This window comes from Prionailurus bengalensis, chromosome B4 (assembly GCF_016509475.1).
Source record: "Prionailurus bengalensis isolate Pbe53 chromosome B4, Fcat_Pben_1.1_paternal_pri, whole genome shotgun sequence".
In the NCBI taxonomy this organism is placed as follows: Eukaryota; Metazoa; Chordata; class Mammalia; order Carnivora; family Felidae; genus Prionailurus; species Prionailurus bengalensis.
This window is the reverse complement of record NC_057358.1, coordinates 13,973,428-13,993,850: the sequence shown is the minus strand read 5'-3', so window position 1 is coordinate 13,993,850 and position 20,423 is coordinate 13,973,428. Positions and strand designations below refer to the sequence as shown.

The window sequence follows — 20,423 nt, the reverse complement described above, 5'->3', positions numbered from 1 at the left end:
GCACAAATGTTCAGGGGCAAATTTTATGTTACATACATTTTACCACGATTACAATTTTTTATTTTATTTTTTATTTTTTTGAGAGAGAGAGAGTAGGGTGCAAGTGAATGATGGCAGAGAGAGAGAGAGGGGGAGAGAGAGAGAAGCGGGGCTCACCCGATGCAGGGCTTGGGCTCGTCTGATGTGGGACTCGAACTCAAGAACCGTGAGATCATGACCTGAGCTAAAGTCAGATGCTTAATGCTGAGCCACCCAGGTGCCCTACAATTTTTTAATAAAAAAAATAATAAAATATTTTGTTAAATAATAACAAGAAAAAAAAAAAAACCAATTGTTTCCCTAAGGTCAAGCTTCTTCTCCTGAGAAGTGTACTCCTGAGAGTGCAGCCATTCACTTGCATCGCCCCTGTGGGACTTGGGGAGAAGAAGAACTGACACAAATACACTCGACTCCTGCATCTTACTGTGCCGTGAGACAAAGTCCTTTGTCTCCGAACTAGGAAGCTCGTGTCTTCTAGCAGCAATAACACCGTAACAAGCCCACTTGTTAGCTTGTGAGCCAGGTAACATCTCGGACCGCTTGCAGTTCTTGACACATACTACCGCATTTCGCTCTTACCAAGTGGAAATAAAACTGTGTGTGCTGAGCCACAGAGCCCGTGCTCCAGCCTTGGAAAATTCTGCTCACCAGTCCTTGCACATAGCTCTCAGAAAATTGTGCCTGTGATTCCTGGGGAAGACCACAGTGATGGAAGGAGGCTAAAATTAAATTTGACTCAACAAAATGTCATTATGTGCCTGCTATATGCCAGGCCCCCTCTAAGACACTGAAAAGATGACCGACAACGGATCTCATTCTGAAGGAGCTCAGTATCCAGGAGAAATGCAAACACAGGACAATACTAAAGTGTGATAATCACCAAGTCCAGAGTCAGCGTGTTAGAGGGTGGCAACTGCGGGCCAGAATCAACTGCAGACTCATGCTCTCATTCACTACGTTATGTTTCCTGAGACAGGCATTGTTTATATTGACATATGATTGCTAAAATATGAACACAAAAATGTATCATCTTTATTGATAAACGAAAGAGGAACTTTGGCAATACACTATCTGGTGATGCCCCGGTGGACAAAAGCTTGGATATATTCAAGGGATTGGGCAAGCAGTGTGGTTTCAAAGACGTTCTTGTTTACAGAGGTAAGGGCACCCTGTCGTTCATGGCATGGCATCATCTCTGCATCCCCTGGCACCTTCATTCACATCGCCCTCAAGTCCCACCTTGTCCTCCTGGAGGCAAGGTGTGAAGTTGCATAATGCAGCTGGTCTGCAGGGTTCACTGTGGTCCCACCCTACTGGTTTAAGCAAGTATGAAAACTTTTCAGCAGAACGCTGAGCAGTCAGAGGTGAAAATTACACTGAGTGCTCATCAAAAGTGCTTCTCAAATGCATGTAGTCATAAGTTACTTAACAATTAGAAAGGGAGTCACTTAAAAAAAAAAAAAAAAGAAGTGAAACAGGAGCCTGAAGAGAGCAGCTCTCAGGAATAGGCAGTACGATGCAAAAGTCATGGGCAGGGCTTGGGGGGCATCGACCGGAAAGCGCGAACTAGGGATCTGGCAGCATTTTCCAAACATCCCCTGTTATACAGACAGCAATCACAGCTGGAAAGCAGGACTGAGTCTGTCTTTAAGACTGCAAGTTCTGGTCCTTCTAGATTCCTTCCAATGCTGCTTGCAAACTGGCGGCTTCTTTCCTTAGCTCATCTCTTTCTTGCTGAACCCTGTCACATGCAGTTAAGGGTAACCAACTGACACTTTGAATATTTGGCCTCGAAATGATCTTTCTTGAGTCTAACGTATATGAGACATATTTTCTATCTTGTAAGTTACTAAACACAAGAATTTTACCCAAATGTTTTGAAAATACACAACATGGGACACCGTATTGTTTTTAGCCTTTTATGGTTTCCTTACCACTTTTCCAATCTTTGCTTCCTTCTTAATTGTAAAGCCAATAGCACACATTTAGTGTGGCAACATCCTATGTTTACAATTTTTTTTGAGAGAGAGAGAGAGAGAGAGAGAGAGAGAGAGAGGTGGGGGGAGGGGTAGAAGGAGAGAGAGAATCTTAAGCAGGCTCCACACCCAGCACAGAGCTTGATGAGGGGCTTGATCCCACGACTTGAGCTGAAGTCAAGAGTTGGAGGCTTACCTGACTGAGCCACCCAGGCATCCCATACATCCCAATTTCTGTGTCAGTTACCAATTGTCATGTAACAAAACACCACAAAATTTAGTGTCTTGAGAAAACACCACTCATTTCTCACAAGTCTACAGGTCTGCTGGGCGATTCTGCTCATCTAGGCTGAGCTCTGCTGATCTTTGCTGAGATCATGAGTGTATGTACAGAGGGCAGGTGAGCTAATGGTTGGTTCACGCTAGGATGGTCTTATCTGGACGATCCCTATCCATGGAGTCTCTTATCCTTCTGGGAGGCTATCTAGGCTTGTCTTTGTTGCAGCGGCAGGATTTTTGGGAGAAAGATTGAGAGAGAGAGAGGAATCACACAAGGCCTCTTGAGCCTAATCTTGGATCTGGCACACCATCATTTCCGTCACATTCAAATGGCCGAAGCAGGTCAAAAAGCCAGCCCAAATTCAAGGGCTTTTCCTGGAAAGAGAGCCGAAGTCATACTGCAAAGGGTATAAATACAGGGGGAGGTTAAGAATTGGGTTCATTTCTAGGGCGCCTGGGGGGCTCAGTCGGTTAAGTGTCTGACTCTTGATTTCAGCTCAGGTCATGATCTCACAGTTTGTGGGATTGAGCCCCACATCAGGACCTGAGCTAACATCCGAAGTCTGCTTGGGATTCTCTCTCTCCTTCTCTATCTGCCCGCCGACCCCCACCCAATAAATTAAAAAAACATTAAAAAAAAAGAAAAAAATCTTGCTGGTAACTTGATAATACATAAATCCAAAGGTTCATGGTTTTTTTTTTTAATCAATGGAAAATACACTTCCATTACTTCCTCAAATACAGTAGAACCTTGGTTTGTGAGCATAATTCGTTCCAGAAACATGCTTGTGATCCAAAGCACTTGTATATCAAAGCGAATTTCCCCATAAGAAATAATGGAACCTCAGATGATTAGTTCCACAACCCAAAAACATCCATATAAAAATCATTATAATACTGTAGTTTAATACAAAATAATAAAGAAAATACAAAATATAGAGAAAAATAAACAAATTAACCTGCACTTACCTTTGAAAACCTTGGTGGCTCGTATGAGGGAGACGAGAGAAGGTTATGTCACAATCACTAACAGAATCGCTGCTATCTATTGGCTCGATGGAATCTTTTTCTTTTTGTGCAACTTTAACAAGGAAGCTATTCAATGACCTAGAATGAAGCCAAGCATTCCTAAGTTTACTCTTGTATGGAGAAGCAAAGGACTGTCCACTTTAAAGTGACAAAAAATACACTAGTGCCAGTTCTGAGCACCTTCCAACACTCTGAAAAATCACTGATTTCTGCTAAATGCCGTGGCCTGAGACAGAGCCTCGGAGCATGGGAGATGATCATCCACAATCCCATAGAGAGAGACAGAAAAACCATTGGCTCAGTTGTGATCCTGTGATGTTTGGCATCACACACTACTCATATTGCAAGACATCGTTCGTTTATCAAGTTAAAAGTTTTTAGGGGCGCCTGGGTGGCTCAGTCGGTTGAGCAGTCGACTTCGGCTCAGGTCATGATCTCAGGGTCCATGAGTTCGAGCCCTGCGTCGGGCTCTGTGCTGACAGCTCAGAGCCTGGAGCGTGGTTCAGATTCTGTCTCCTCTCTCTCTCGCCCACTCATGCTCTCTCTCTCTGTCAAAAATAAGTAAACATTAAAAAAAATTTTTTTTAATTAAAGTTTGTTAGAAATGTTTGCTCATCTTGTGGAACACTTGCCGAACAAGTTACTCACAATCCAAGGTTTTAGTGTCCTATCTTCCCCCATTCTTTGCTTCTGGAACTCCTTTTTTCTCCACTATCTTCTCCCTCTGGAACTCATTCTTTGCCTCTGGAACTTTTGTGAAATGAATGCTAAATCTTTTTGTTCTATCAAGTTCGTTTCTTAACTTTAAATTTTCCATCTTTGTATTTCTCTGAACTGCATTCTGGGTTATTTCTCAGGTCTATCTTCTGATTCATTAAATCTCTTTTCAACTATATCAATAGTTTCCTCTCCTCTGAAAAAATGGGATAGGTTGGGTCCTCCACTTACTACCCTTCCAAAATGAACCTTTAGATTTCGAGCGCAAATAACATGAACTTCTTGGGCTTTTCCTTTAGTCCTGTTGTCAAATTCTCTTAATTGCCTCTTTCCATAATCTTATTATAGTATCCTACAGGATACTGTAGGTATCCTACAGTATCCTATAGTATACTACATTATAGTACCCAGAGATGAAAATAAGAGACAATATTCAAATATACCTTGAGGTTAAGTATTATGCGGTATTACTTTACAGCTAATGTGTAATCTCCTTCTAATGATAGACTGACTTATGTAAGAATTTTTTCATTGTAATTAAAAATTACTAAGTTAGTCATCTCGTATTATTTAACGGACCACAGTAACTATGTTCATTTTATCCTTGTAGTGGATGTGGCTTTACAATTTTTTTTTTATTATTGTTTTGGTCTAAAAAAAATGCACTTTACAAGCAAAAACAAGGGTTCTATATAAATCTCTGGTTATATCACCTCACACCCATAGGATTACTAGCATTACAAAAAATAGAAAATAACAAGTGTTGGTGAGGATGTAGAGAAGTACAACCCGTGTTCACTGTTGGTAGGAACATAAAATGGTTGCAGCCGCTGTGGAATACACTGTGTCAGTTCCTCAAAAAACACGAAAAATGGAATTACCAGATGATTCAGTAATTCCCCTTTTGGATATATAGCCAAAAAAACCTGAAAGCAGGGATTCAAAATGATGTTTCTCATCCGCTTTTATCGCAGCATTAGTCACAAGAGCAAGAAGCAGAAAGACCCCAAATGTCTATGGAAGGAGACCTGGAGAAACAAATGTTTATATCCATACAATGGATATTATTCAGCTTTAGAAAGAAGGAAATTCTGACCCAGGCTCCAACAAAGATGAACCCTGAGGATATTACGTTAAGTGAAGCCACCCCCAGCAGACAAATCCCCCAGGATTCCGTGTATAGGAGGTAGCGAGAGTAGCGACATTCATAGGGACAGAGGGCAGAATGCTGGCTGTCAGAGAGGAGATGGGGAGTTGTTTAGTGGCACAGCTTCAGTTTCTCAGGATGAAAGAGCTCCAGGGATTGGTGGCACAACATGAGTATACATAATACTACCAAACTACACACTTAGAAATGGCTAAGATGGTATATTTTTTATTATGTGCACTTGACCCCAATTTTTTAAAAACCAAAAAGTTATAATCGTTTAAGTAAAATAAGACCAATTATACAGCTATGGTCTGGCATCTATAATAGGAGATGAGTTAGCAGGGTAGGAAATTCTCCAGGGCCTCTAACACTAGTAGCTACTCTATGGTACTCTCTTGCCCCACGTCACTCTTGGACCTGAGATTCTGGAAGATGCCCCTTGGTTCTAATTCCCCAAACTCTGGGATTAAGTCAGGGAAAGAAGCAAACATTTTTAGAAATAGTTTCTGTACATGACAATAGGATTTAGGAATCTCCCGGGTCATCTGCAAACTTTGCCCTCCTTCAAGTGATTTACAATGGCAAACATTTGTATTATATAATACCTCAATCCTGTACTGAACAGACGTCTGGGCCAACTCCTTTCCATTCTGGGGAACAGATGTTCCCTGTTTGTCATTGTTTTCCAGCGTTTAACTGATTTTTGATGCCCTCATTTTATTTCTCCAGGATTATTTTCTTATTCTTTTTTTTTCTTTTTTCTGAGAGGTTTTTAGTCAAAGCTTCTTGCAAATCCAAATAAATATGTTTGCTGAGTTTCCTTTGCTTTGTATTTTTAAAATCTCTTCAAGAACCTTCCCGATAGGTTAGTGATGGGTCAGATACACTTGCTCCTGGTCATGATCCTGCTGGTTACCCAACTAGGTTACAGTTATCCGACTGTTCATGTTCACAGGCAAAAGCCGCAGGAAGCTCTGTGATCTACATTTGCCTTTATTCCAAAGTTTGAAGCCAGAGGCCACAAGTGACTTTCTGCCTCAGAAATAGTTGCAATTGTGAAAGATAGTATTAGATTTCCTTCATGTTTTGGCCCCTTTTTACACTTCTTACAGAACCTTAGCAGGCTCAACACCATCAGTCACAAAAGGCTGATGGGCTTTGAAATCGCTCTGCAATTTTTGTCTTTATATGCTCCACCTCAGTGCATTTTAAGGGCATAGTCTCCCTTGGGGGGCGGAATGGGGTGGGGAGGCACAAAATGCCCCCAATACCTTCTGCAAAAAAACTGACGCACACCGAAAATTTCAAGTGGCTTTTTAAAGTTCTATTTTGCTCGTTGATCAGTTTCTGATAACTATCCACTGACCGTAAAACCTTCCGGCGGTCTGGGAGGACTTTTGAACACCAACCGTTACGGGAAAGCAAAGGAAGGGCTGCTGTGTACAGACTGCGTACAGCAAATAAGAGCCCGAACGTCACCTGCCTTTTATTTGGCAATCCATGCAGCTCGTGGAAACTTCTTCATTCAGGAGGCGACGAAGAACGTTTCAGCCAGAAGACCACCCACTATGGCTTGGAGGCCTAGGTTATGACTTCTCCTTGGCGGAGCCAAAGTGGCCTACGTGACACTGTCCAGTCCCCCAGCGCCACGGACAGGATTACCCCAATTCCCCCAAGATGGTTGTTGCGCTCTGAGCGGACTGCCTGTGATGTCCTCTGAAAACAGGGGCAGCTCAGAATTTTTCTGTTAAGAGTTTTAGGCCTGCCAGTCTGTTGGAATGGGGAGGTGGGGAGGTGGGAAGCACTGTTTTGACTTTGATTTTACAGTGTATTGGAAAGACGGTTACACGAAATGGAATTGTATGTATGCGTGTATGTATGCGTGGGGGAGGCTTCTAGAAATCAGGAGCCTCGGCACGCCTATTCTTGGGTTGAAGATCCCCGCAATGGTTAAAAGCGCTTCCTAACCTGTAGAGGTGTCAAATCGCGGGGACAGCGTTCCGAAACGAAGACCCACGGATTTGGGAATCTGCGTGTTGCGGCAGAGATGAGGGGCGGAGCGGGCTCGGGTTCCAGGGGCTCGGCGCCCGCGCCCTCCCCGGGGCTCGCGACCACCCCGCGCAGCCCGTCTCCGCCTCGGCCCCTCCCCCCCGCCCCAGGCGCCGCGAGGCGTGCCCACCCCTCCCCGCCCCCGCCGCGGTGGGCGGGCCCAGGCCGGGCGGGGCTGGTGGGCGCGGCGCCCCGGCTCCTGGCTCGGAGGAGACGGCGGGCGGCACTAGGGGGAGCTGCTGGCGACGCCGCCGCGCCGGCCCCCCACGCCCGCGGCCCCGAGCGCCGCCTCCCCAGCCCGCGCCGCCGCGATGGCGGAGGACAGCGAGTCTGCGGCCAGCCAGCAGAGCCTGGAGCTGGACGACCAGGACACGTGCGGGATAGACGGGGACAATGAGGAGGAGACGGAGCACGCCAAAGGGTAGGCGCGCGGGCGGCACGGGGCGCGAGGACAGCGCGCGGCGCGGGCTGCGCCCGGACGCCGGGTCCGGGGGCGCGGGCGGGGCCGGGGCCGCTCTGAGGGGGCGGGAGGTCCCCAGGCCCGCTGAGGTCCGGCTCCCGGGGGCTCGCGGGCGGCGCGGCGGAGGCGAGGCCCGGGGTGGGCGGGGAGGCGCGGGCCCCCCGTGCGGGGACCGGCGACGCCGCTGTCACCTGCCGCGGGGCCGGCCGGCCCCTGCTCGTCCCCGCCGCCTCCTGAGCCCGGCCCCGGCCCGCGGCTGCGACGTGCGGTCCTGGCCGGTGTGCGACTCGGCGGGACCTAGGGGAGGCGCGGTCCCCGTCCCTTTGTGGCGGCCCCGTTTGTGGGAAGTCGTCCCCTTCTGTTCCTTGTCATCCTCTTCTTAAGTCCTTCTAGACCTTCCCACCCCTCCCCCAGCCGCCACCACCTCCAGAAAAAAAAAAAAAAAAAAAAAAAAAAGAGGAGCTGATGGGGGGGGGGGGCAGTGGTTTGACATTTGCGCCGGGTCGGTTGCTCGCTGGAGGCGCGGAACTGCGGAAAGTTGTGCTTCGCGGCCGCTGTCCCCTCCCGCCCCGCGCGGAGAGCCCCCGCGGACGCGCGGGTTTGCCACTGCCCGCGGGTTTGCCACTGCCCGGCGTGCCTGCAAAGCTCCGTAAAGCAGGTCCGGTCCGCTGATTTGGGCTCACGCTTGGGGCCAGCTCCCGCTGGTCTGAACAGATCCTGCTTGCAAAGCGGTGTTTGATCTCCAAAGCCAGAGGCACCAAGGATTTTAGCACCCGATCAGGTTTCCTCTGATTCCTTTTCACTGGCCGGCTCCCCTTTCTCCCCCGCAGACTAGATTTGCTCTCGCTTTGGAGAAAAGATTGCTTCCGGTTAAGGGTATTGAAGTTCTGTTTTTAGAGTCTGGGAGGGGGGAGGCGGTCATTTTAAATAAGACTGGTGTCCTTAAAGGTGGTGTTTGCATTACCCTTTTACCCCGTCGGCTTCACACTGCGCTGGTACCGAGCACTTCCTGCCGCCCCTTGGATGTGAGATTTTGCAAACCGTGGTGACTGAAGAAGTGGGTCAGCTTGAAAACATGATAGGGAGGCCTTAGACACAGATGGCTTATTTATTCAGTTCATGGAGAGGATTCTTTCAGTGATTGACGATTTAAAGTGTAAAGCATTTGCATTCTGTTTAACGTCTGCTTGGAGATTTGTTTAAGAAAAGAACTTTTACTGAGCTTTTAAGGTGTTAGAAAATATTAAAAGAGATCAAGAAAAAGAAAAGCTGACTAAATCTTTCTCCCATTTGCAAGTCGCTTTTTTTTTTTTGTAATGAATTCTTGGGTGGCGCCTCCAAGTACCGAATGTTACAATTCAAGTCTAGAATTTCTTTTTTTTAAGAGGAAAGGAAATTCTTACAGATATCTGAGCCTGAGTTCTGTTTATGCAGTGATAGAAATGTGCCTGTGATAGCTAGCTAAATATAAATTTGCTTTTGAGACAATAGCATTAGTGCTAGAATGGGCCCAGGTGCACATGGGACGGGTTACCCCAATAACTTCAGCACCTGTCCATTATCTTTCTGAGGAGACCCTGGACTTTTCTCTTCTCCGCTGTAATTTCTGTTATTAAGTCTTTGGAAGGTTTGATCTGTACCTCCTTGCCTACACAGTCCAGAACATCCATGCTACAGAGAATTATTTATCTGTGTGTCCACTGATCTGGGAAGCCGTGGCTTCCTTGGCTGTGTGAATTTCCCGGATCGGCACCCAGAGGCATCTCTCTGTCCCCTTCAGAGGTTTTCAGTCTTGTACATTCACATAGCATATATTAGCACAGTTACTCGAAATGTAGGGATGCCCACTAGACAAGTATTTTAACCAAGAACGGGTAATACAACAGCTTCTAGTGGTAAGAGATTGATATAATGGATTTTTTTTTTGGTAGTCTGTTAAATGTGAGGAGAGCAGTAAAAATTCATGTTGCTGGGCTTGTTGGACTGCTTTTTTGGGGGGTTTGAATTTCGATGGTGTGTGCCAGATTTGGGGGTACTCGTGTTTTATTTGACTTGTGTACTGATGGTATGGCTCAGTGAAACCTGGATTTTTTTCTTACATCGCTCCAGTTTGTAAATGTTAACATTTGAAAAGAGGTTTTCTCTGCTTGACCTCTTCCTTCTCTACCAGTTTAAATTAAATTACAAATAAGGAGCCTTTGGAGGAATGCGTAGGTAAACACTCTACGTTTTAATGATGAATTGTTGAAGCGGCGCCTGGCTGGCTCAGTCAGTAGAGCCTGCCACTCTTGATTTTGGGGTCTTGAGTTCGAGCCCCACGTTGGGTGTAGAGATTACTTAAGAATGATGAATTATCGCTTTGAGGCCACGAGGTATGGGTCAGTACACAAAGCAGTAATTTACTAAATACTATCCTGGTGGCCAGAAGGAATTAATTTCCTACCACTATTGAGTATGCAGTTGACGCTTGAACAACACTGGTTTGAAACGCACAGGTCTGGTTATACACGGATGTTTTTCCATAAATACAGCACACTATGCAAATATTTTGTCTCTTCCTTATGATGTTCATAATAACATTTTCTTTTTTCCAGCTGGCTTAATTGCAAGAATACCGTATATAATATATATACAAAATAGGTGTTCATTGACTGCTCATGTTATCAGTGAGGCTTCTGGTCACCACCGTGTTGTTAGTAGTTAAGTTTTGGGGGAGTCAAAAGGTATACAAAGATTTCTGACAGCGTAGGCATTTAGAACCCTAACACCCCGATGTTCAGGGGTCAGCTGTCATGTATTTACTGCTTGTTTTAGACATATTAGTTGCAACTAGAGCCTTAGATAAAAGGAAAATACCAAATTAGATTCTTTTGCACCAAAAAAATGTCTTCTTTCATTTTCATGGAATTTTCTTTATGGACTTAAAAGATCATTGCACTTTTGTGGATAATATTTCAAGCCCATGAATGAAACGTTTTATGCTCTGTGAAAAGACCAATAAAGGATTACCTAGATTGTTTAAATAACTCCCTTGTAACATATGCCTCACAATTAGGGGAAGTAACCTTGTAAAGAGCATGGAAGGAACTTGAAAACTGTCAAGCAAATTGGAAGTTCTAAAGTAATTGTGTTTGTACTGTAATTTTCTTTTTTTTTTTTTATTTATTTTTATTTTTTTATTTTTGGGACAGAGAGAGACAGAGCATGAACGGGGGAGGGGCAGAGAGAGAGGGAGACACAGAATCGGAATCAGGCTCCAGGCTCCGAGCCATCAGCCCAGGGCCCTACACAGGGCTCGAACTCACGGACCGCGAGATCGTGACCTGGCTGAAGTCGGACGCTTAACTGACTGCGCCACCCAGGCGCCCCTGTACTGTAATTTTCTTAACAAAGACTTTCTAAGTAGATGAAATTTTACTTCAGTCCAGCTTTCTATGTGAATAATTAGAAAGGGTTCAGATGACTGAACGTTTCTGTTCTACTGGGGTTGACTGCTACTAAAGAGGTTCCCTTTAGGGTGACTTCCCGTGCAGCTTTCCCAGGTGGGTTTGAGGTTAGGTAAATACTCATGGACCTTTAACACTTCTCTCCGTTTGATGCATAGGTGGTTTCTGTTACTTTCTTCAGAAGGGATTTGGGGAAACTTTGAGGACAGGGCAAATTTCACTATTTTCTCATTCTTGCCCCCTTTTTTTTTTTTCTTTTAGTTTATTTATTTTGAAAGAGAGAGGGTGCACACAGGAAGGGTAGAGAGGGAGAGAGAGAATCCTAAGCAGGCTCTGCACTGTCAGCATGGAGCTCTATGTGGGGCTCGAGCCCGCGCACTGCCATGAGATCATGACCTGAGCTGAAAGTTGGACGGTTAACCAATTGAGCCACCAGGCACCTCTGGTCCTTGCCCCATTTTATGCATCTTTTCCCCATTTGTAAAGTACACTGGGTGGTGGTAATTATCTCTTACTCGGCCTGCCACACCTCACACGAAGCATAGTTATTGGCCAGTGTTGGAGGCATTGTCACACAATTGGCCCCAAATAAAATTAGCGTTCAGGTCGGCAACAAAACCAAATCCCTTTTCTGGCTTTACCAACACCGATTTTCACAATGCAAAAAAAAAAAAAAAAAAAGGAAAGAGAAAAACATTTTCCTAGACAGATTGATGGCTTTTATCTCCTTCCCACCAAGAGCGTTTTCCTCAATATTCAGTGTGGTGGAATAGGAGGCAGCTACCAGGACTATTTACCTAGGGAGTAACATAAACATTTATGAATATACTGTTGTTGGCAGATGAATGGCCAAATTATTCCCTGAGGTAGTTACGAAATAGTTGTAGTATTTGAGGGTTATTCTGAGACATTTTTAAGACTTTTTTTTTTCTCTCCTTAGAAAAATGAAGGTCTGGTATTTGGTAAAGATTAAATCTTTGGAGTGAACAAAGAACAAAGAACGTAACCTGTCTTCTCCCACACCCCATATAGGGGGGACATTGAAGTTATTCTCTGCACAGTATTTTGTTCTTTCTGACTTTATCTGTGTATCATTGAGACCGGCTGTGGGAACTTCGTAGGATAATTCAAAGCTGCCCTTTCTGAAATCTGATCTGTTATCAACTGTGTAGATCTAAATGGAAAGGTGTGTTAACAGCTTATGCCCAAAAACTCCCTCAATTCCAGTAACAGTCTGAAATCATCAAATGTCCGCTCTGACTTGCATCTGAAATGTGATATCACTTTGGGCTCAGAACAGACTTCTTCCAGAAGTTTACCTAAACTCTGGAAAATATCAAGGTATGGGACACACTCTTCATCATGCTGAAGTTGTTTGTTAACACAAGTGTCCACACTAAATATATAGGAGTAAAAGTCAGTTGCTTAGTTGACTCAGGGAGTGGAACCAAATTCTGTACCAAGTTCAAGAAAAAGTTGGTTGATTTTTTTTTTTTTTTGTTCTTGTATTTGAAAATATGTTTCTGACTTTTATTCATTTTAAGAGTAAAATATGCAGTATTAAAAATTCAAGCAGGGGTGCCTCGGTGGCTCAGTTAGTTAAGTGTCCAACTCTTGATCTCAGCTCAGGTCTTGATCTCAGGGTCATGAGTTCAAGTCCCACTTTGGGCTCTGCAGTGGGTTTGAAGCCTACTTAAAAAAAATTCAAACAATAAAGTGTATAAAGAGTTGAAGGCGCCTGGTCATCTTATTTACTAGAGAAACCACTATTGACAGTTTAATCCGCTAACATTGTAATGTATATTAAAGAGTGCATATTTAACGTAAATGAGATCAAACTTTATGTGGACTCATTTGTTACCTTGTGTTTTTCACTGACTATTAGTGTTGTCTGCTAGAACTTTCTGCAGTGATGGGAATGTCCAATAGCTGTCACTAGCCACCTGGAAGGTGGTTAGTGTGACTAAGGAACTGAATTTTAAATTTTATTTAATTTTAATTAATTTAAATTTAAATGGCCCTTTCTCTGGACAACTCAGATCATATCCTGCTTTTGACTTCTTGAAGCTTCTCTGGTACTCAGAATATTTCTTTATTCTTCTGTTGTCTTCCCTGGATATTCGACATTTCTTCCTTCTAGCTGTATACCCTACTTTTCTTCGAAACTCTGAGAATGATCTTTAAGTTTTGAACAAGTATGTTTTTATCTGTATTTCTCTATCAATGTCAAAAATTAACCATTATCTAAAATATTCTACCAAGACAAAACGCGTAGGATATTTGACTTTTCCTTCCTTTACATGTTCTAGGTTTTGTTGGAATAGTCTGGAATTTTAATTCCATGTAGCTTTTTTATTTTTGCCCTTATATTCCATTAAAACTTTTTTAACTATTACATTATACTCACATCAATATTGTCAAAAACTTCTTAGACTTTCCTTTTTTGTTGCTTATCACTATTCCTTGTAAACCATACCTTCTTTTTTTGAGTACTTTTTCATTTTTTTTAAGTTTATTTATTTATTTTGAGAGAGACAGAGTGAGTGGGGAAGGGGCAGAGAGAGGGAGACAGAGGATCCAAAGCAGCCTCTCTGAGAGCCCCGTGCGAGGCTTGAACTCACGAACTGCGAAGAATATGACCTGAGCCGAAGCTGGACGCTCAACCAACTGGGCCATGCAGGTGCCCCTCATTTTTTTTTTATTAGAGTATGCAGATGATATATTTTCTGAATTCTTGTATGTCTGGAGATGTCTTTCTTTTGTCCTCATGCATAAACCACAGTCTGGGCATGCGTGTAATTCTGTAATAATCATTTTTCTCCAAACTCCACAAATGCTTTATTATCATCTGGCATTTAGTGGCACAGATGTTATTTCTCTGCCAATCTGCTTCCCTTTCTTGTATAGGAAACCTTACTCTTTCTTTGTTTTGAATTGCTTTTAGTCTAGAAGTTTCTAGGATTTTTCCCCTATCTTTCTATAACCTGAGGGTTTCTGCATCCTTTTACATCCTAGAATCACACTTTTCTTTAATATCTGAACACAGTGGCTCAAGCTCAGACAGGATGATTGCGGTTTCTTAGAGCCTGAGGCTTTCACGGTTCTCAGCCTGCCCATCGCTAGCTCCAAATGCTTTAGGCTCCTTTCCATTTTCTCCTCAGACCTTTGACCCTGGGTCACTTTGTTGTCTGTCATCCCCTGCCCCCAAGAACCACTAAGGTAAGGCTGTTGTGCACACCATTGACTGAGGGTTTTGTGACTAATGAGGGGGAGAGGTTTGATTATAGCGTAGGGCAGAAAACAACTTATTCGCCATCAGACATCACTGTTCACCAAAGGGATTGATTTCCTGTCCGTGCCCGTCCCTGGGCCAGGGCTTCGCACATGTTCTTGGGGGTCCTCTCTCCCCGAGTGTGTTCTCTACATCTTCCCACCTTTGCCTCCTTCTCCAAGTTCAAGGTCTGGCTAAGGTTTCCACTGAAGGTGATAATCCCTGCCAGAGGCCCTACCGCCCTTCCTGCCACAGTGAGATCTGTGGTCCTTTTCAGAAAAGGAGATCATAAACAAGGCTGACACCTCCAAACATGTCTGCAGAACATGAACGTGTGTCCACCTGTCTGCTCACCAGTAGGCTGGGCACGGACGCCGTGCTTGCAGGCTCTGATTTTTGCCATATCTGGTGCACTGAACATACTGGCGGCCTAACAAAGATTTATCAAATGGATTCAGTGGTTCTTAGTCCCCCTTGACAAATTAATTTCTAATTTAAAAAGTTTCCCCCTATGTGCATTAGGAATATGTGAAGGATTTTTTTTTTTCTCCTAATTCTCATTGAAAGGACTTGAGATGTAGAATTCTCTGTTGGGTTCTGTGCTGCAGAGGATCCGGTGTGTAAAATAATTGCTAATTTTTTGAACTTCTGGTATGTTCTTCTTACTTCGTGTATACATTTTTCTTGTTGAACCTTTGTAGCAACAGATGAGGAGAAGGGGGCTTTTCCAAGTTTATGTAACTTGTGCAGGCCACATTTCAGATTCAGATGTAGGTGTTGGGCCTCTTGCCATGTGACTGTAAACTCTCGCCTGTGCACTAAACTGCGTGGACCGTAAATCAATAAAGTAGTGATTTGTTTGATAGTGTTTCACGCTTATCTCCCTGGAGGTCAGAGATTACCAACCTGAGCACCTCTTCAGTCACTTTTCTCAAGTGTAATGAGTACAGTAAATGTCAGTGAGTTTAAAAATAAATGAATGCATTTCCTCGTTTAAAAAAATTTTGCAGCTTGATTACAGAGAGCCCTCTTGAATTTCTCTTCAGGCCCGTTAAAGGACTAATTTTAATTACAGCATCAGTGTAATTTGCAGTGAGATCTTTTTTCTTCTCTTCCTGTTTCATGGCTATCTCCTCTCCCTTCTGGACCAAATTCTGTAGCTGCCCCCCCATGGCCTCCTGCAGGCCAGCATCCTTCCCCTGGTGCCCTCTGCCTCCCAGCACTGCGATGGGTCAAGCCTCCATAGTCAGTTTACCAGAAGAAGCAAAACGTGTTCGGGAGTCTGGTGTTGAGCAGCTCCCGTGGACAGCACTGCTGGAGGAATCCACTTGAGCCTGCTGGTTCCCTCTGGTTCACACTGGTTCCCAGCTCCACAGCCTGGCTGGTTTGACACTTGAGAGGGTAGTGCTTTTGTGGGTGTTTTGGGTTCCTGTAAGTTAGGAAGTTCTTCAAGCCACAGGAGAAGATCCAATGCACACATCACCCAGCAGGCATCCCAAACAGAGGTGGGATTTTAATTGTACAGTTTCTCTTTTGTGAGCACATTGTGTTTCTGTTACTGCATCAAACACACACACACACACACACACACACACACACACACACACACACACACACACTGCGGAAATATGGGCTCCTTTATTCCCACGGCAGTGTTCGTTCACTCATGTTCAAGTTCATGTAGTACATTCCAAGAATGATGGTGATTCAGTTAATATGATAATTGCCCATAATTTCTTCATTTGGTGTTTTTGGGGCATGGGGGAGGGATACTTGCTGTTTACTATCCTTTGGGTGTTGATTAACATTTTGTAGAAACTGAAGAAAAAAACCAATGAAAGCAGAGATTTTTTTTTTTTTTTTCCAAATGAAGTTCACAGGTTGCCTGGGTGGCTCAGGTGGACTCTTGGTTTTGGCTCAGGTCATGATCTCACAGTTTGTGAGTTCAAGCCCTGCATTGGGCTCTGTGCTGACAGTGCAAAGCCTGCTTGGGATATTCTCTCTCTGTCTCTCTCAAAAATAAATAAACTTTGGAAAAAACTTGCTTTTGCAAAAGCACATCGTTGTTGTTTTTTAAATTTTTTTTTAATGTTTATTTATTTTTGAGAGAGAGAGAGAGAGACAGAGCATGAGCAGAGGAGGGGCAGAGAGATGGGGAGACACAGAATCTGAAACAGGCTCCAGGCTCTGAGCTAACAGCACAGGGCCCGTTGCGGGACTCAAACTCACAAACTGTGAGATCTTGACCTGAGCCGAGGTTGGACGTTCAACTAACTGAGCCACCCAGGTGCCCCATCACGTCGTTTTTAATAGAGAATGTCGGAATGTATCATTAGGCAAAAAGACAGTTCCTTGGTATATATCTTAAAAAATGTGATCTACTCTTCTTGTCCTGGAAATTCCTGTCATTTGGTGTCCCGGGAACATCATAGCCCTCGCTGAGTCCTGTGACACGACTGGCCTCTCCATCTTACGACTCGGTGGAGACTCATCATCGTTCACTTAGTCTGCTCTTGGGCTCTCGGTCCGCGGCTGCTAGGGGGCCCCTTCTCCCAACTCAGCTCTGTCTCCTTCCTGCCGCCTGGAGTGTTTCTGTCCTCCCTGCCGTCGGCCGCGGTGTGTGTGATGGGAAGTCACAGGTGAACCCAGCAGACGTCCTGGGGCTGGCAGAGGATAAAGTAGAGGGAGCCTGGCCCCTCTTGTCACAGGACGTCCCTGTGGGGCACACGGAGACTCCCGAGAGAGAAGTGAGCTTCTGTGCCGGATGCTCTGGGATTTGGGACGTTACCCGACACAGCCCGACCCGTGTGCTAACAAATACAGCGTTGGTGTATTAGCTGTGGCTCCGTATCCACCTTAATTTGTTAAATTAAAGAATATTTTGAATAGGTTGTTGAGCGTATGGTTGCGAGATCCAAGAGGCACAAAAGGGTGTCCCGTGGAAAGGGAGTCTCGCTCTCCTAGCTGAGTGTCCCTCTTCAGGAGCAGCTGCTGTTGCCGGCCGGTGGCCTGTCCTTGCGATGGCGTATGCCGGTCCAACATACACAGGGACACGGGTGTGCGTGTGCACGCGTGCGTGCTTACACGTGCCTGTGCAGATGGTAGCGAGCTGGACCGCTGCCGCACCTCGGTTTTCCACTTCACGGTGTGTCTCTGAAATACGGGTATCGGAGCACATAGACCAAGCTCTTTTTTAATTGTTTGAAACAATATTTTTTAAGTTTATTTATTTTCAAGAGAGAGAGAGAGAGAGAGAGCACGATCAGGGAGAGGCAGAGAGAGAGGGAGACACAGAATCTGAAAGGGGCTCCAGGCTCCGGGCTGTCAGCACAGAGCCCGACGCGGGGCTGGAACTCACGAACTGCGAGATTGTGCCCTGAGCTGAAGTCGGACGCTCAACCGACAGAGCTGCCCACGCAGGCACCCTGACCAACCTCTTTTTTTAAAAGGCTGTATGGGGGCACCTGGGTGGCTCAGTCGGTGAAGCGTCCGAGTTCAGCTCAGGTCACGATCTCACGGTCCGTGAGTTCGAGCCCCGCATCAGGCTCTATGCTGACGGCTCGGGGCCTGGAGCTGGCTTACGATTCTGTGTCTCCCTCTCTCTCTGCCCCTCCCCCGTTCATGCTCTGTCTTTCTCTGTCTCAAAAATAAAAAAAACGTTAAAAAAAAATTTTTTTTAAAGGCTGTATGTTGGGGGCATCTGGGTGGCTCAGGGTGGCTCAGTCGGTTGAGCGTCCAACTCTTGAATTCGGCTCGGATCATGATCCCAGGGTCCTGCTGAGCATGGAGCCTTCTCAGGATTCTCTCTCACTTTCTCTCTCTCCCCCCTCCCCTTTCTGCTCCCTTCCTCTGCTCCTCTCCCCTGCCCGCATGCTCACTCTCTCTTAGAAAGAAAGAAAGAAAGAAAGAAAGAAAGAAAGAAAGAAAGAAAGAAAAGCTAAAAAGTTGAATGTTGTATCATTGACTAGGTGTGCCATTATTTAATCTGTCCCCTGTGAATAGATCATGAGGTTGTTTCCGTTTTTGTGTGTGTGTGTGTGTGTGTGTGCCAGTAAGCAGTGCTGAAATTAATATCTTTGTATGTATATCACTTCTCCAAAATATTTCTTTTTTTTTTTTTTTTAATGTTTTTTTATTTCTGAGGCAGAGAGAGACAGTGCCTGAGTAGGGGAGGGGCAGAGAGAGAGGGAGACACAGAATCAGAAGCAGGCTCCAGGCTCTGAGCTGTCAGCACCAAGCCTGACATGGGGCTCGAACTCACAAACCATGAGATCATGACCTGCCGAAGTCGGTCACTCAACCGACTGAGCCACCCAGGCGCCCCTCCAAAATATTTCTTTTTTTAAAAAAAAATTTTTTTTTTCAACTTTTATTTATTTTTGGGACAGAGAGAGACAGAGCATGAACGGGGGAGGGGCAGAGAGAGAGGGAGACACAGAATCGGAAACAGGCTCCAGGCTCTGAGCCATCAGCCCAGAGCCCGACGCGGGGCTCGAACTCCCGGACCGCGAGATCGTGACCTGGCTGAAGTCGGACGCTTAACCGACTGCGCCACCCAGGCGCCCCCAAAATATTTCTTAATGAATATTTTAGTGTCTTTTTTAGCTAACAAGCATTAGAGAGGCCGTGTGGCATATTGAAATTAGTATTAAACCAGAAATCAAGAAACTTCTGTCACCAAGCCTCAATTTAATTTCTCTGAGCTCTGGGGTGCCTCTGTGCTTTTAAAAAATTTCCTTGTCTCTTTCCTCTACCAGCCCAAAGTGGACTGTGACCTTTAGCTCCCTTCTGGATTGGGGCTGGCATAGCCTTCTGTGCTTGAGAACTCCCAAGTTCACTTTTGTGATTCCAGGTGATGGCCTCACCTGTTGCTATGGCAGCCGCATCACTCCTCAGACACGGGTTTTCTCTCCACAGCCGTGTAGATCTTGCCCCTCACTTCTTCACAGGATTTTTCTGGGGGAAGAGAGCAAAATATTTTGCCACACTCTGTAACTACGAGGATTTCATGTACGTATGGAATGTTTCTGTAATGAGAGATTTGATGAGGTCCGTGATCAGCATTAGGATATAGAAAAGAGGTAGAAAACAAAACTGTGTGGGGTGCCTGGGTGGCCTAGTCTGTTAAGCATCCAACTTCAGCTCAGGTCATGATCTCGCAGTTTACGAGTTCGAGCCCCGCGTCAGGCTCTGTGCTGACAGCTCAGAGCTTGGAGCCTGCTTTCAGATTCTCTGTCTCCCTCTCTCTTTCTGCCCCTCTCCTGCTTGCACTCTCTCTGTCTCTCTCTCAATAAATAAACATTAAAAAATTGAAAAAGAAAAAGAAACATATGTAAAGGAATTTAGAAATAGGAATATCATTTGAAAAGCACACTGATTTATTAACCTTACTGATGCATTAATATTAAATATAATAATGCTAATACAATATGGCAATGACTCTCAGCCAGGAAAAAGATTTATTTATGGCTTGTTAACTATATCTGCCTCTGACAGGCCCAGAAATGGGAAAAGTCATGTAAGTAGGAGCTGCTGTATATCAGTTATTCTTTTTTTAATTTTTCTATTTTTAATTTTTTTATGAGAGAGAGAGAGGCAGGGTGTGAGCCAGGGAGGGGCAGAGAGAGAGGGAGTCACAGATCAGAAGCAGGCTCCAGACTCTGAGCTGTTGGCACAGAGTCCTACATGGGGCTCGAACTCACGAACCATGAGATCATGACCTGAACAGAAGTCAGATGCTCAACTGACTGAGCCACCCAGGCGCCCCATATCAGTTATTCTGTCAGAAAAATACCATGAGCATGAGTGAGAGAAGGTCATAGGAAATAGGTAATTTTTCACTAAGTTGGACTATCTTGAGGGATACACTCTGCCGACTACCTCATGCCTTTAAAAATTTTTTTTCCACTTATGTTCATCATTTCATCTTTAAGAACAGTTTTGGCCAAGAGACAAAGAGGTAAGCATTTGAGAAATTTGTTTGTTGAGGGCCACCTGGGTGGCTCAG

The 20,423-nt window shown here is 44.9% G+C and overlaps 1 protein-coding gene across 3 annotated transcripts in view; it reads left to right on the top strand.

The window, feature by feature from the left end:
* Positions 1-7,441: 7,441 nt before the first annotated feature.
* Positions 7,442-20,423, top strand: part of NMT2 (N-myristoyltransferase 2) — a 77,165-nt gene continuing 64,183 nt past the window's right edge. For 2 of the 3 annotated variants that reach the window (XR_006294649.1, XM_043563784.1), the window contains exon 1: positions 7,442-7,660. Coding sequence is in view for 2 of the 3 variants with exons in the window: in XM_043563784.1 (XP_043419719.1) it covers positions 7,551-7,660 (110 nt within the window). In the remaining variant the exon portion in view is untranslated. The remainder of the gene's footprint in view (positions 7,661-20,423) is intronic. The other variant, XM_043563785.1, reaches the window with a different exon arrangement.